The 14,458-nt window shown below is 36.6% G+C and overlaps 1 protein-coding gene across 4 annotated transcripts in view; it reads right to left on the bottom strand.

Annotated features, from left to right (window-relative positions):
- Positions 1–351: 351 nt before the first annotated feature.
- Positions 352–14,458, bottom strand: part of SGK3 (serum/glucocorticoid regulated kinase family member 3) — a 46,528-nt gene continuing 32,421 nt past the window's right edge. For all 4 annotated transcript variants that reach the window (XM_086740901.1, XM_086740898.1, XM_086740900.1 and 1 more), the window contains 12 exons: positions 14,155–14,242; positions 12,180–12,229; positions 10,818–10,875; positions 9,924–10,007; positions 9,695–9,826; positions 8,080–8,192; positions 7,821–7,857; positions 7,620–7,706; positions 5,400–5,495; positions 4,055–4,210; positions 2,883–2,972; positions 352–1,752 (listed from right to left, as the gene is read on the bottom strand). In XM_086740901.1, the coding sequence (XP_086597027.1) occupies positions 1,582–1,752; positions 2,883–2,972; positions 4,055–4,210; positions 5,400–5,495; positions 7,620–7,706; positions 7,821–7,857; positions 8,080–8,192; positions 9,695–9,826; positions 9,924–10,007; positions 10,818–10,875; positions 12,180–12,229; positions 14,155–14,242 (1,162 nt within the window). In that variant the 3' untranslated portion in view covers positions 352–1,581. The remainder of the gene's footprint in view (positions 1,753–2,882; positions 2,973–4,054; positions 4,211–5,399; positions 5,496–7,619; positions 7,707–7,820; positions 7,858–8,079; positions 8,193–9,694; positions 9,827–9,923; positions 10,008–10,817; positions 10,876–12,179; positions 12,230–14,154; positions 14,243–14,458) is intronic.

Raw genomic sequence — 14,458 nt, 5'->3', positions numbered from 1 at the left:
AGGCGCTGTGCTGGAGGACAGTGCTATAGGAGATACTCTTCCAGATAAGCTAGGAATCCTGTTTTAGTTCCCACTTGTCTAACGTTGCACTGTTGACAACATTAATTTCAGAAGAATTATGATTTGATACACTCTTCTCCCCAATATTCTCAATTTTTAACTGATCTTGATGCAATATAGATAGCATTTCTCTTAGCTCATTCTTATTCTGTCAACAATGAGAGGATTCAAATACTGAAATTTATCTAACATTTAACTCTGGCTACTCATCAGTGTCTTATCAGACTGCTCTCAAATCAAGGCATTTAACTGAATGCATTTATGAACAAAAAACACAGAACATTTTTGAAGTAACAGACAAAAATAAGTTGTTATTTACAAGTAATATATATATAAAACTACTACTGTGACAGGCTATACACTGTAACTGCAGTCAATTTTTGCATTGTTAAAAAAATTTCCTTAAACAGAAATTGTTCAAAATTATCAGTTTGTCCATACACGTGTATGTTATGAGAAATACAACAGCTTTTCACATTTTAAAAATTATCTGCGTAATTTACATTTTTTCCCCCCCTTAATATCAAGTGAAGACTTAAAAATGGTGCAAACTGGAACACAAAGACAAGTAGCTATGAATGCTGAAATACAATCAATTTGGAACATAATACGTTTCAAACTATAAATCCATGAGAAAAATCCCTAATATTTGGCATGATCCCCTCACCACAAACACCTAAAAGGTCAAAGCAAGATAGCCTTTCAAAGTAACAGTGATTATTGCATATTATATCTTTGGAAAAGCAGAGTTTTAACCAAAAATATCTTTAATGTAGTTCAGATATAGACATATTTATCTCAGGGAGCAAAGAAAATGAGAACACATGATCAGTAATGTTATCAAATCAATCCAGTTAATTTGTTCCATCCTTGCTTTGAGTAATCCCCCATACCTCTCAGATAATCCAGTTGAGTGAATGGGTACCTCAGCAAGTGCAAGAGCAACAATCCAGTTCTACATGACCAACTTTTGATTCTGTAGAAGTCCATCAAGAATCTTGGTCTTAACTTATATTAACTCCTCATTTAAGTGCTGACAGGTAAATTAACATATATTTCAAACTGATATAACAGGGAAAACATTTACCTTTTTTAAACCAGAATATACAAAAGACAATTTGCATAGTTACAATTCAAGCACAAAGTCACTGTAAATAGGTACAAAAGCATTTATAAATTTACTAAATTTGCTGCTGTTTGTGCCAGCCAAATCTTAGATAGGTATGAATGTAAACTTGAAGGGACTGAGGAGAACAGTCAGTATTTTTACTTAAAAAATATGTAGAGAACGCTTTTTAAAGGTTTTAAAAAATATTTTCTGCAGCAGGAACAAACAGTTCAAACTCCAAAGAAAGCCATCCAAAATGCCCAAATTCCCCCTATACAGCAGAGAAAGTCTGTCCATAGGTTTCACACCTATATACAAAACGAGGCACTAGTTATGCTATTTTGGAATGTGTCCATAACCCTAACATTTCAGTTCACCCCAAGACTTCCAAAACACTGTTGGCTTCTGACTTCCTAGGAAAACATATCTTCAGAAGGTGGTGCGTAAGAAAATCCAACAAATGCATCATCTGCCTCTAGGACACTGGCATTAACAATGTTGTAATCGGAAGAAACACAAACTGAGTATGGGACCATTTCTTCTGTAAACACTGCATCAAAATTCCCAATATCATCTGGTCCAACCTAGAAAACAGAAAGATCTATCAGTTGTCATTAATAGTGTGTTTTAAACTTGTGCTTGTCCTTTATATTTCAAATTTAATTCTTGCAGCTACCTACTTTATGTCGTTCTTTCTTATTTAAGTACAAGAAATTTCAGGAAGCACATCCCAGCATCCCTGAAAATAGCTATTAAAAGCCTGCTTGGTTTCTTTTAGGCTGGAGTTCGGGCCAAAGCCAAAGCCTACACACCTTTATGATCTGATCTGATAAACCTAAGAAATATGAAGAAATGTCTCTTTCTTAAATGACAGAACAGAATGCAGTAACTAAAAAAAAAAACAAAACAAAACAAACAAACAAAAAAAACCCCAAACAAAAAAAACCCCAAACCAAACAACCCCCCCCCCAAAAAACCAAAACCCAACAAACCAAAAGCAAAGAACCAGAAGATGACCACAACTCCTCCCCTCTGCCCCTCCCCGCTGAACAAACCCAAACCAACCAAACAGAAAACAACCCCCAAACCTCACTGAATTCTCTTTCTCCCTTTTCCATCAATAATACTTTGTTAATTTCTAGCAACAGTACTGTTGTTATGACAGACTAGCTTCCCATTAACACACCTAACAACTATAAAGCATAGTAATATTGAGTCACAGAGAGGGGACAAGACACCTAAGGCTTCTTCACCAGACAGACTGACTCAATGAAAGGTGATGCTCTGATGTGACTGAGTTTTTGGACAAGCAGTCACAGTTTGACATGGTTTAAACTGATGGGAGGATAAACAAAAGCTACAACTAAGGCTTAATAACTACAGAAAAGCAGGAAATCAGTCTTTCAGAAAGTCTTCAAATAAAGAGGCCATCTGTATTTTTTCTTTGGTCTTCAGACTCCACAAAAATTGACAGTACTTTGACAGGAATAAGCAGAGAAAACAGTGATATGTCAAACTGAGTTTTAAGTTAAAAACCAAAAAAAACCAAAGAACAAAACAGTATCGGTGCTCAAAGTGTGACTGCTCAGAGTCTAGTCAGCACTTAGGGGGTTCTCATTCTTCACCCTTCTGAAACAAACATTCTTTGGAAATAGATGAGCCCTCAAAGGCAGAAATTTGGCAGGTATGAACTAAAACAGCACCAGGCACCTACCACATTAGGATTAAATGGTGGTGGAATCTTCTTCTGAAGAAGATCAGTCCAGCTGAGAGATTCAAAGAACGGGTGCTTTTGAATTTCAAGCTGCAATAAGGAATAAAGATTTCAGATATTTCATAAATCCATCCTGTGCATTATAGTAACTACTACTTCAGACTACCTGCACATATGGAAGTCAAGTCCTTCACCCACCGTTTATTTGACACTAAAATTGGCAGCTGGTAAAAACAGCAGCTAAAATTTGTTAGAATGCCTCTACAAACTGGTTTCCTTTTAATATCCTATTTTCTGCTTTTAAGCCTTAAAAATCAACCACCTTAAAGTCTACCACAGAGCAATAATGTTTTCTGTTATTATTCCTGCTCCTGCCTTAAATTTTGTTAGCTTTTATAAAGCAGATAATTGTCTGAAAAGCGTCTCCTTCAACAACTCTGTGATATGCTTACTAGTTACAAAGCAGCAAACAGCTAAGCTAAATGCTGCCATCCTTTCATCTTGCTCCACACTGTGAGAAAGTATGATGTCATAATCTAAATAGTCTGTTACAAGGTCAACAGACTACCTAACGTTAAGGCTGCAAACAGAAGACTACATAAATCTCAAAATTAACGGATAGAAGAAGTCCTCCTAGATTATTCCTCATCGCACAGTTCTGAAGATACCTATACTTTCTCACATCACCTCCTTGCAAACAAAGTTTTTGTTGTTACACTGGAAAAACATTTGCCATTATTTTAAGGCTAAAAAAAAGGAGCTGATGTTTGCACTGTAGTGGTTTCCTCTTTATATGAAGACTGTTTTTCATGTAGTTAAACTGACATTACCAGAAAACAGCCTTTTCTTCTCTCAGTTTCACTACGAACAGGGAAACCTACCTTAGTACACCTTAGTGACTACGCCAGGAATTGTGTTGCCTTTGCTGGCAGGTACAGCAGCAACCAAGCTCAAAATATTTACCTCTCATGACAATCATCTCTCTCCTATCCCCAGCAGCTTTCAGGAACTGACCACACTGGTGTCTTTAATGAAGAAATACAGATGAGGAAAAGAGAGACAGACGTAACAGTGCAATCTCTATCTCCAACTGTTAAGCTTGTGCTGTGCAATTAAAGGGACATCATCAAATCTATGTGAAGTAGGGCTTGATAAATTAGGACATTACATACAAAATCTTCCCTTGCTCCAAGTCTGCTTTGCCGATCTTTCTCCAAAAGTTCTTCCAGAATAGACCAGGCTGTAAGACTGATTCCTGGGCGCAAAACTAGGGGTTTATGAAGAATATTCTCATACATCTCAGCAACATCACGACAGTAAAAAGGAGGCTAAAAACCAAAAGTTATACATTAATTTGAAGCCACATGCAACATTTCGTTTCATGTATATTTAAATGATTCTGTAATAAATACAAACTGCTAGCAGTGAAGAAGAAATCTACCTCTTCTCATGCATTGCTAACTTCTAATTCGGTCATCACCACTGCCAGATCTTTACACTTGATAGCTTCCCAACCCACCTCCTCTTCTCCTAACATGTTCTCACACTCAGAAGTAGCCATAGATGCCATCCAGCTTCAAACCTCCCATTGAGCTTGCCTGAAAAGAACATGAGAGTGGAAAAACAAATCTATTGCCCTGTTTAAGGTCCTATGGGAGGAGATAAAACTCAAGAAAACTAACAGAACAGATTGTTACTGGAGTGATTACACATTTGACTAGAAGCAGCATAGTAGGATTTTTTGTTTCAATGCTGCATCAAGAAGTGGAAAAGCTAGGAGAAATTCTGGGAGATCTAAGTAAAAACAAACAAAAAAAAAGGCTTTTAATGTTATTTATTCCAGTATTTGTCAAAATTTCACTTATATGTTGGAGGTTTTTAATTGAGTTTATCACTGTTGATTCAATTTACTCTCAGATTCCCTCAAAGTGATGACTAGTCTTTATCAGAGTTCATATCCAGCAGTTCACTGGAAAGCAAAATTTTAGACATCAAGAGGCAATGTAAAACCCAAAAGAGAAAAACAGGTGGTATGTTAACTTTAAGACAATACTTAAAGGGTGCTTGTAAGAAAAATGGGGAGAAACTTTTTAGCAGGACCTGTTCTGACAGGACAAGGGATAATTCTTTTAACCTAGAATGAGGCAGGTTTAGACTAGATAGAAGGAAGAAATTTTCTAGATGACTGTAGTGAAGGACTGGAACAGGTTGCCCAGAGAGGGGGTAGATGCTTCACTCCTGGAAACATTCAAGGCCAGGCTGGATGTGGCTCTGAGCAACCTGATCTGGTTGGAGATGTCCCTGCTCCTTGCAGTGGGGTTGGACTAGATGACCTTTAAAGGTCCCTCCAACCCAAACCATTCTATGATTCTGTGACAAACTGTTCATCCATTTAAGTGGAGTAGTTAAATATTTTGCAAAACTTAACATCTTTAACAACACTCCAGGGTTACTTCACATAAAGAGGGACAAGGAGAGGAAGCAACAACCCCTGTCCCCGACATATCAAGTACATACCAGCCCATAAAGCATTTCATAAAGAACTGCACCAAGGCACCACCAGTCTACTGTGTTGTCATAGGGCTGCTTTTTAATGACTTCTGGTGCAAGATACTAAAAAAAAAAAAAAATTTCAGAGCATTAGGCTAGCAGGAATAAAACCTAGGTTTAAGTCACATCACAGTAAACACCTTCAGGAAAAGTTGCTTCATAGCAATTTTAAGACTGCTAAGTATTTATCTTGTTCTTCAACAAACATGGCAAATACTTTGTCACCATCTAGTTATTTACCAAGTAGCACAGCTGTTTTCCCAAATGAAACAGTTTTTCCCACACACATTGTTTTGCCAAACTACTTTGCCACCTCTACTATGAAACTTGTTTTACATTTGCTGCACTGTTGCAGAGGCAGCATCTCTCAGCAAGACGGCTATTAGCCATGCCTATTCTGCCATCCTCAGCCTGCATACTCCCTATCCAGTACATAAAAATGAAAGAAGATCCTAATTCTGCTTCAAATCTAGCATTACTGAGAAATTGTATGACCTGTATGAAGTTTAACTCTAAGTTTCAATGAAGGCATGAGTTGCGAGTTGCTAAATTAGAGATTCCTGTCTGACTGATTTGTGCTGAGCATCCAATAACCATCACTGAATGACAATGCTAACTGGTTTCCATCTGCCTTGAAAGAAATCTACTCAACATCTCAGACCTTGCTAACACTACAGCCACTTCATAATACGAGACTATTCTTTGTAAATATGTAGTATAAAATTCTGTGGCTGGATCATCATCATCATCTCAGTCCTCATCTACAGCACACACAGTTTTTAACCTCTCAAAACAAGAGGATGCTCACTTCTATCATTCTAATATTCAAATTCTGGAATTTAATTTGCAAATAGATTATAGCATTGTCAGACAAGGCACAGACTGAAACTCACAGTTTAATTAGATCAGTATTTCTCCAGCTTTCTGTATGTGTGAGTGCCCTGTAAGTCATTTGTCTATAGATGACCCTGCAAAAGCATGAAAAGCAGTTGAAGTATATTGAATTCAACTACTTCAACTTTTTTTTTTTTTAACCTTTCACAATCTCCTTTGAGTTTTTTAGGTGTTGGAACACATCAAGTCATTCAACTCAGTGTTCAGAAACATTGAAAAGATCACTACACTTTAGCAGGATTATGAAAGATTTTAATCTAGATCTTGTATTAGAAAGGCTAAAACACAACTGCTATGTTTAGTCTTGGTATTTTTAAGAACTCATATGAAGCAACAGCATTAGCATCCTCTTATGTGGCAATTCATGCAAACCCAAGTGAGCGTGTGAAGACCAAGCCTCTGAACACAGGAAAAAAAAAAAACACTTACAGATTTTCCTAAACAGATCCAGAGTTACAAGTGTTCTATAAATTACCCTTTGAACTTTCCAAAATATTCAACAAATATTGTGTTAGCTCACATTTACCACTCAGCTTTATGGATTCCTACTCTGATCATAACTAGGGTAAGTTGTCACATGTTGCCACTCGCCTTCCCCCCCACCCCCTCCTCTCGTTCAAATGTTTCAGCTAAATACTAATCCTCATTCATTCTTCACTGCCTTCAAAGGCCTCTTCTGTAATCTGAAGTATGTTTACCAAATTATCAAAGCCACTGATCCTGGCATTTCAGTGAATCCCTCATGTGTGTTCAAGACTTTCAGATTCTGAGTTTTCCAGTGTCATTTCCTCAGTAAAAACAGACAACAGGGTTCAATAAACTTGGTCAGTAAGCTCAAAATTTCACGCATATGCAAAATTTGCTCCAGACTCACAGATATTAAATCCCTATGTACTTACTAAAAATCAATGGCAGGTTACGGTAAGTGTATTCATACTGGCAAATTTGTTGAAGCTGTTACACAAGCTAATTGTCCTACATCTAGCCAGCAGTTAAGAGACATGGGAGGAAACGATGTTTGAAAAGGGATGGAACAAAGGGAGGAAGGAAGAGATGAGTTGAGTTACGGGGATGTGGGTAGCAAGAAAGAGACACCACATATTAGTAACAAGGACAAAGAACAGATCTGCAGGAAACTTGTCTTTGGTTTGGCTGCATGGATGAGCTACTTAAAAGAATGCAGATCTCCAACAGTACAAAACAGAGTATTTGATCTTCCAGTTACACAAATACTAACAATAGTCAACAGTCATTAATTACTAGCCAAAAAACCCACGAAAGTTGTCAACATACTTCTGGTGTCCCACAAAAAGTTGCAGTGGTATCAGAACTTGCAATCCCTTCTTTACAAAGTCCAAAGTCTGTCAACACAACATGACCCTGTTTTAAGAAAGAGTGGTATTTTAAAAACAGAACATGCTCAACATGTGGATACACGTAAGTGTCAATTTTCAGAGAGAACACAGAAAAACAAGAATAACGTTTCATACTTACTAGCGAGTCTAGGAGAATGTTCTCTGGCTTTAAATCCCTGTATTTAAAAAAAAAAAAAAAAAAGCATATTAATTCAAACAGCAGTCACTAAACACAAGAGCTTCAGAGGCAAGAACTTTTATTCTTCAACTGAAAGCTTCAAGTTTTGGTGAAACTTATGTTCAAATTTCCCGTAAGATCATTTCACGCAGTGTTTTTTATTCAGTAATTTGTTCCACTTTGAACTTCTGCAGGACAAGAGTAAGTTTCAGAAACTTACCTGTACACTATATTTATGGAGTGTAAGTAGCCCAGTGCACTGGCTATTTCAGCAGCATAAAATCTGGCTCGGTGCTCAGGAAAGGAACGTTCTCTTTGCAAGTGAAAGAACAGCTGTAAATGTGCAAATAGTAAATAAGAACATTATACACACACACAAAAAAAATCAGGTTAATAACATGTAATTTTAATAGTAAAAAGCAATTCTATTTAGCTGTCCACCTTTTTTAAAAAAAAACATAAAATGAAATTAAAATGGTTTTGCTGCATGACTTTGTCATTCCATTACTCTTTTCCTTTCTTCCCTTTTGTAGCTCAGAAATTGATAGGTAACAAACACATAAGGACATTCCCCTAAAACTCAGAACAGTCAAAAAGAACTAGAGTAAACCACTAAGCCATGAACAGAGGTTGGCAAGATTAAATCCTGCAAGACAGCCTCCTAACAGAATGTAATCTTGTGTCAAATAAATAATCTTCCATTTCTGTATATGCTTGTATTTAGTGTTTTGTATGTAAGTTTTTATATAATTGTATTCTGAAACCACCTAGATGTAGATCACTTTGGGAGATGTATATTCCAAGTTGATATGTGAGTTTTCTTCACTGCAGCGAACTATCTGGCTTCAAATGGTTCAAGAAGATACAGAAGTCTAGCCAAAGATTAAATCATAAACATAAAGATAAAACTTTACTACCCATTCAACTTCTAACAATTCTAAGAAAACAGCAATTTTCTGTTTACTGCCTACAAAGTTTGGGAAAAAAAAAAAAGAAGTCATCAGGTCTTTCCAAGCACTTGATTCAAATTTGAAAGGTATTTTAAACTGTATTTTAGTTTGCCTGGAATAATGCCAAAGTTGTGGCCGGGAATTCAGAGCAGAGCAAACCAGGGGTTTGCTCTAATAACTTCCAAATAAGATGAGAGTGTATTAGGCCCATCTTGTCCCAACTCTGACACTTAAATGAGTCAGAATGCCAGCTCTAGGAGCATAATAAATACTAACAGTAGGCCACATGAATATGAAATAATGTATACCCCAGTTCGTATCTCATCCTGGTTTATTCAGCGTACTTTATACTTGTTTGTGTATATCCAGTGGCAGCAACGTAATAGGAAACCTTGATATGCTGAAAAGTCTACCCTTTCTCCTGTGCTTCTTTCAATTCTACCTCCTTCTCCTGACCATGCAAAGCTACAGAATAATCACAAAGTTCCCAATAACATCAATGTAGTAAATTCAGTTGCCAGTTCCCTTCTTCCTTCTGCTTTCGAAATACCAGCATCTCAGCTAATGCAGATGCAAGAGGAAAAGACAGTTTTACATGGTGAAAAATGTCAACATAAGATTAATTCATAATAAAGGTACACATATATATAACTATAAAAGACAGTATTTTTATCTGACAATCACAAACAAATTTGGGATTAAAGTTGTCAATAAGAACAACAGGGTCCATATAGCTACAGAAGTCTGTAATAACAGCAGATAAAGTAATAGTATTTTCAAATTGGGAGAATACTGATCACAGCTCATCATGAAGGATCATTTCGTTCCTCCCACCTAGAATGAGCAAAATAGAGAGACTCAGATCCAAATGCAATCACCACATACCTCTCCTCCATTAACAAAATCCAAGACAAAGTAAAGCTTTTCTGTTGTTTGGAATGAGTAATGTAATCCGACCAGAAATGGATGTTTCACATTTTTCAAAAGCACATTACGTTCAGCCATGATATGTTTTTGCTGTAAGGAAGTAAAAGATTAATAAGTAAACAGGAATGATTTTGTAATTAAGGGAAAAAGGAAGGGAGGTGGGTGGAGAAAGAACATTTCTCTTCACCTCTTTCCTATTAAGAACAATTTTTTTCTGCAGCACTTTGACAGCATAGTATTTCCCATCGAGTTTTCGTTTTGCAAGAAGAACCTGCGAAATTCAAAACAAATAAAGACAAGTGATTGTTGCAGTTCACATTCTATTAGTAATATTTTCATAATTTCAGCATAACTGGAAAGTATTCGTGCTGTTTTTTTCACAATAAAGTTTCCTTGTTTTTAATATAGCCAATCAGCAATATAAGCACCAACAGAGTGAGTTTACAGTTCAGTAAAATCTATGATGATAGTGGTATCATGAAAGACTGAATTGTAACATTTATTTTCCAGGACCTGCCAAAACTCTAGGAAAGATCAATTTCAGCTGTTTTTTTTCTAAGTTTTAATAATAACGTAACAGAAAACAACTTGAAAAATAACCCGAAAACAAAGATTTCAAGATGGATTGTCTGTTGCATCTTTGTCAGAAATCAATACTTAAGTCACTTTTCAATGTGCTGTTGCTCACACTGCTGCATAGCATTAGGGGTTTGACAAAACAGTGCATCCCAACAAAGAGAAATGCATGATTTGTACTCCAGCTGCTGCATAAGCACAGGAGTGCCTCCCTTCCTCTCTGGGGGAACCAGAGGATCTCTATTGCTCTTAACGAGAAAGGAAAATGCTCCCTTTTGTCACTCCCAACAAGTGACCAATGCAGCCAACAACTGCCACACCAGGGAAAAAAAATGGCAGGGCTATAAAGAACAGCAACAAGGATCCAATACGACAGTTTATATGCCATCCTAGATTGACACAACTTCCAAAATCTCTGGCCAAGTCTCTAGCCAACAGTTACTATGCACAAGACACCAGCTGGCACCCTTGCACCAGGATAAGACACAGTAATAAGAAAGCTCACCTTGCCAAAGCTGCCTTTTCCAATAACTTTCAGGAAATCAAAGTCTGTTGGTTTAGCACTGAAAGATATTTAGGAAGGAGACAGGTCATCTGGGCAGAAATTACAAGTTTTATAGCTGTACAGCAGTCTAGTGTAGCACTTCAGTTGTAATGTGAGAAGACTGACTGTTAGCATCCTCCTTTATTCCACCCAGCACCCAGACTTGTGCAGACCTTGCCTTGGAGACGACGACTCCATTTTTGCAGTTCCTTTTTCCTCCAAGGAAAGTGCTCAAGCTGCATCCTTTGAGTTTATTTTATTTTGTAAGGTTAGGGTAAAGGAGGAGCAAGACCATTCTTTTATTCTCCATAGTCAGTTTCTTGTAATTTTTAAGTCTGCATTTCCCCATGACTCATCCTGGAGCTTATTTCTCCCTCCAGAGGGACAAACAGATTCTCAAGCTTACACGAGGGAAGGAAGGATCAAGTTTGTGATCTGCTCTCTCTTTGCTTAACCCATCCTCTCTCCCTCCATTCCTCCCTCATTTGAAATTACAGAGAGAGGAGGGAGGCCCTAACACCTTCCTGTTCTCTGTATGTACATATGAATTCACTCTCATTTTTTCCACTTCCCACATCACCACTCTTTTCAGTTTTCCCCAGGATTCCCTTACTTTTTCCTAAATACAATTCAGAAATATTTTTGTCAGCAAAACAATTATCCACGTTTTTAAATTTCAAAACAAGTTACATCACCATACACCTCTCAATTTAGTACCCCTGAAGGGAAGTACTCTGAAATTTCATTTCTTACTGACATCTATTAAGGATTTCCTCCTGTTAGCCCAGAACAAATCTGTGAGGAAAGCAAAACTAAAATAGCAGTAGTCATCTAGATGAGAAAAGCACAGATTCACACAGAACTGAGAACAGAAACTCTACAGAAAAAACCGAACAGAGAAGCAAGTTATGACTGCAGTAACTGGGTTTGTAGTATCAACAAGGCAAGGTGCTCTTTTGCCATGTATTAAAACAAACTTGTTTTCAGAAACTGTTCACATTCTCAGCAGTTGTGGAACCACTCCCAAGACAGAGAGGTCATTGTTGCTATAGCATCCTTAAGTAAAGGAGAGCAGACTAACAAAATCTGAAGGTGAAAGAAGTTTTAAGTGGTTGCTTATTTAGCACAGGATTCAATGTTTTGCTTCCTCCTGAGCAGTGCAAATCAACAAATAAAGGGATATATCCAAAGAACTTTTAGTACTGTTAACAATTACACTCAATCTAATTTTTCAGGGTTTAAAACTAATTTAAAAAAAATCATTAAAATAAAAATTTTACATTAAATTGAATTACATTTTAATTCAATTTAATGGAAACCTACTGAGGATTTCCAGATGGTCCCAAGTTGATATTCTGTGATGTAGAGTTTAACTGTTAGGAGACAAAGAGGTTTACTTATAATATATATTTTTAAAATTATCTCTTATATTTCAAACAATATTAATTTCAAAATATGATAATAATTTGCTCAGTCTATACCTTTACATGTGTTACATTAGATTTCTAAAAGAGATCTAACATCCAGATCGGGAACTTCCTAAGTTGAAATATCTGGCCATTATCACCTTGTCACAAATTATTTCTATGCACATCACATTCACAGATGAAGGTAATAAAATAACTGTGTCCAGCCACAGAGGACAAGACTAGGAACAAAAATTTAAGAGCGTTTCAAACAATGTGTTCCTTATTTAGAACTTAACTCTTTCTGTATTTGCTCTAGGAATATATTTTCTACCTTTTATTCTAAACTTCACAAGATCTTGCCAATAGGATCATTTTAAACCCACAGTTTATGCAAGAGTAATTAATGAAAGACAGTGCTTTTAAAAAAACAAAAGTGAATATTCTCCCTGCCCCAAGAAAAACATTCTACCCTGACATTAAAGGTTATCTAACTCAATATCAGGACTGGCATTAATCCTACCAGTACACACACAGACAGAATTACAGACATTACAGGGAGAGTAGGAAGCCACTGTCATTTAGGTAATTTTCTCCAATTTGTTTTTGATTAAAGAGCAGTATTTGCACCCTCATTGTGATTTTGGACTTTAATAGAAAGAGATAAACTGCATTCAAATACGAGTTACCTGAGTATAGGCTACCAGGCATCACAAAACCAGTACTCCTACAGAAGCAGAGAATGCCCTGACTACATCCAGTAGTGCTGGATGCTACTATGCACTAATAAGAGCCAATCACACAATGGTACTGAACAGTTTTTTAAAAGCTATTATAGAAGTTTTAAGATTTTTCTTGTCTTGAGGGCTTGATTTTGTTCCTTATTGTTCAGCTTAATCACTTACAGTAACTATGAGAAAGTGAATCTTCTATCAAAGAGTATGGTTCAGGCCACCACGCATTAGCTATCTTCCTATTTTAGAATTTGTTGTGGCATGACAGATCAATTAATTTTCCACAGAGGGTTTAGATCATTCCACATTACTTAAAATACCTTTCAAAGGAGGAGGAAACTGGTATTTTAAATTAGAATTTTGCTCCATGCTCACAGTGCTGTCAAGCACTTAAAAAAAGACTGGCATCTTTGGACGTGAAACTTTCAGAAAACCCTAAATCTACCATGGATCACACACAAACCAAAATGACAACTCTTACATCTTTAACAGGGGCTGAATATGAAGAGAAGTACTGAGACCACATCTGTATGCCAATAAGTAAGCCATAGAGAAAACAATCTTAAATATAGCACTTCTGCCTTCCTAGAAATACTCCTTTTTTCAAACAGCACCATTTCTGGAGGCTGTAAATTAATTTTTTTTGAGAATCCATCTAGCCATGTAGTGGCTTTTGTGACAAAAGAGGCTTCAGACCTCACACAGTGTTATATGAAAAATGAAATAAAATCCATCCTTGCTCCTGATTGACTTTTAGAAAGACTGCATTTTTTTCCCCAGAGATAATTATATTTTAAAGAAACAACACACAAGCAAACAAAAAGACAATTAAACATTCAATCTCCTCTGCTCCTTGCCAGATGTTCTTAGCAAGAATCTTTGAAGACTGCAAAAACTGTGACAGCTAAGCTACGACTAAAACTTTCCTTAGCCCATATAGCAAGTGGGGAAGAAGCAAGACAAAGCTAGCAATTACTTTTACCCCTCTCTGCAGTTCACGTATGACAGAAAAATATCTTACAGCTCACAGTGGAACACAATTGTTTAAAAGAGCACAGAGGGTTGCAAAATCAATCAGTAAATAATATAATATTTTCAGTAAATAATATAACTAAGATTGCCCTCAAGCAGCTAAAATTTACAAGACTGTTCTATTACCTTCCGACTGCTCCTTTCATCTTCATCTTCAGATGGATCCGACTGGTGTTTTGGGTTATCCATCTGAAGAAATGCTCTGACATCTGGGCTAAAAACACAGTTAGTTTAATTCGCACACCGCTAATCTGCGTAGTTCAGTCATAACCATAGGAAGCACAGGATTAAACAGCAGCATATAGAGGAGTTATTCATCACAAAGTTTTATATTTAAGTTCTGGCAGTTAAGGACTGTGTACAAGAAATGCTTTTATAGCCACATAATTCAAGTGCTGAATGCATTGCATACAGTACATACAATTTTCCA

Source organism: Chlamydotis macqueenii, chromosome 2 (assembly GCF_036417535.1).
Source record: "Chlamydotis macqueenii isolate bChlMac1 chromosome 2, bChlMac1.mat, whole genome shotgun sequence".
Taxonomy (NCBI): Eukaryota; Metazoa; Chordata; class Aves; order Otidiformes; family Otididae; genus Chlamydotis; species Chlamydotis macqueenii.
Note: the sequence above shows the minus strand (reverse complement) of the source record. Positions and strands in the feature narration are given on the sequence as shown.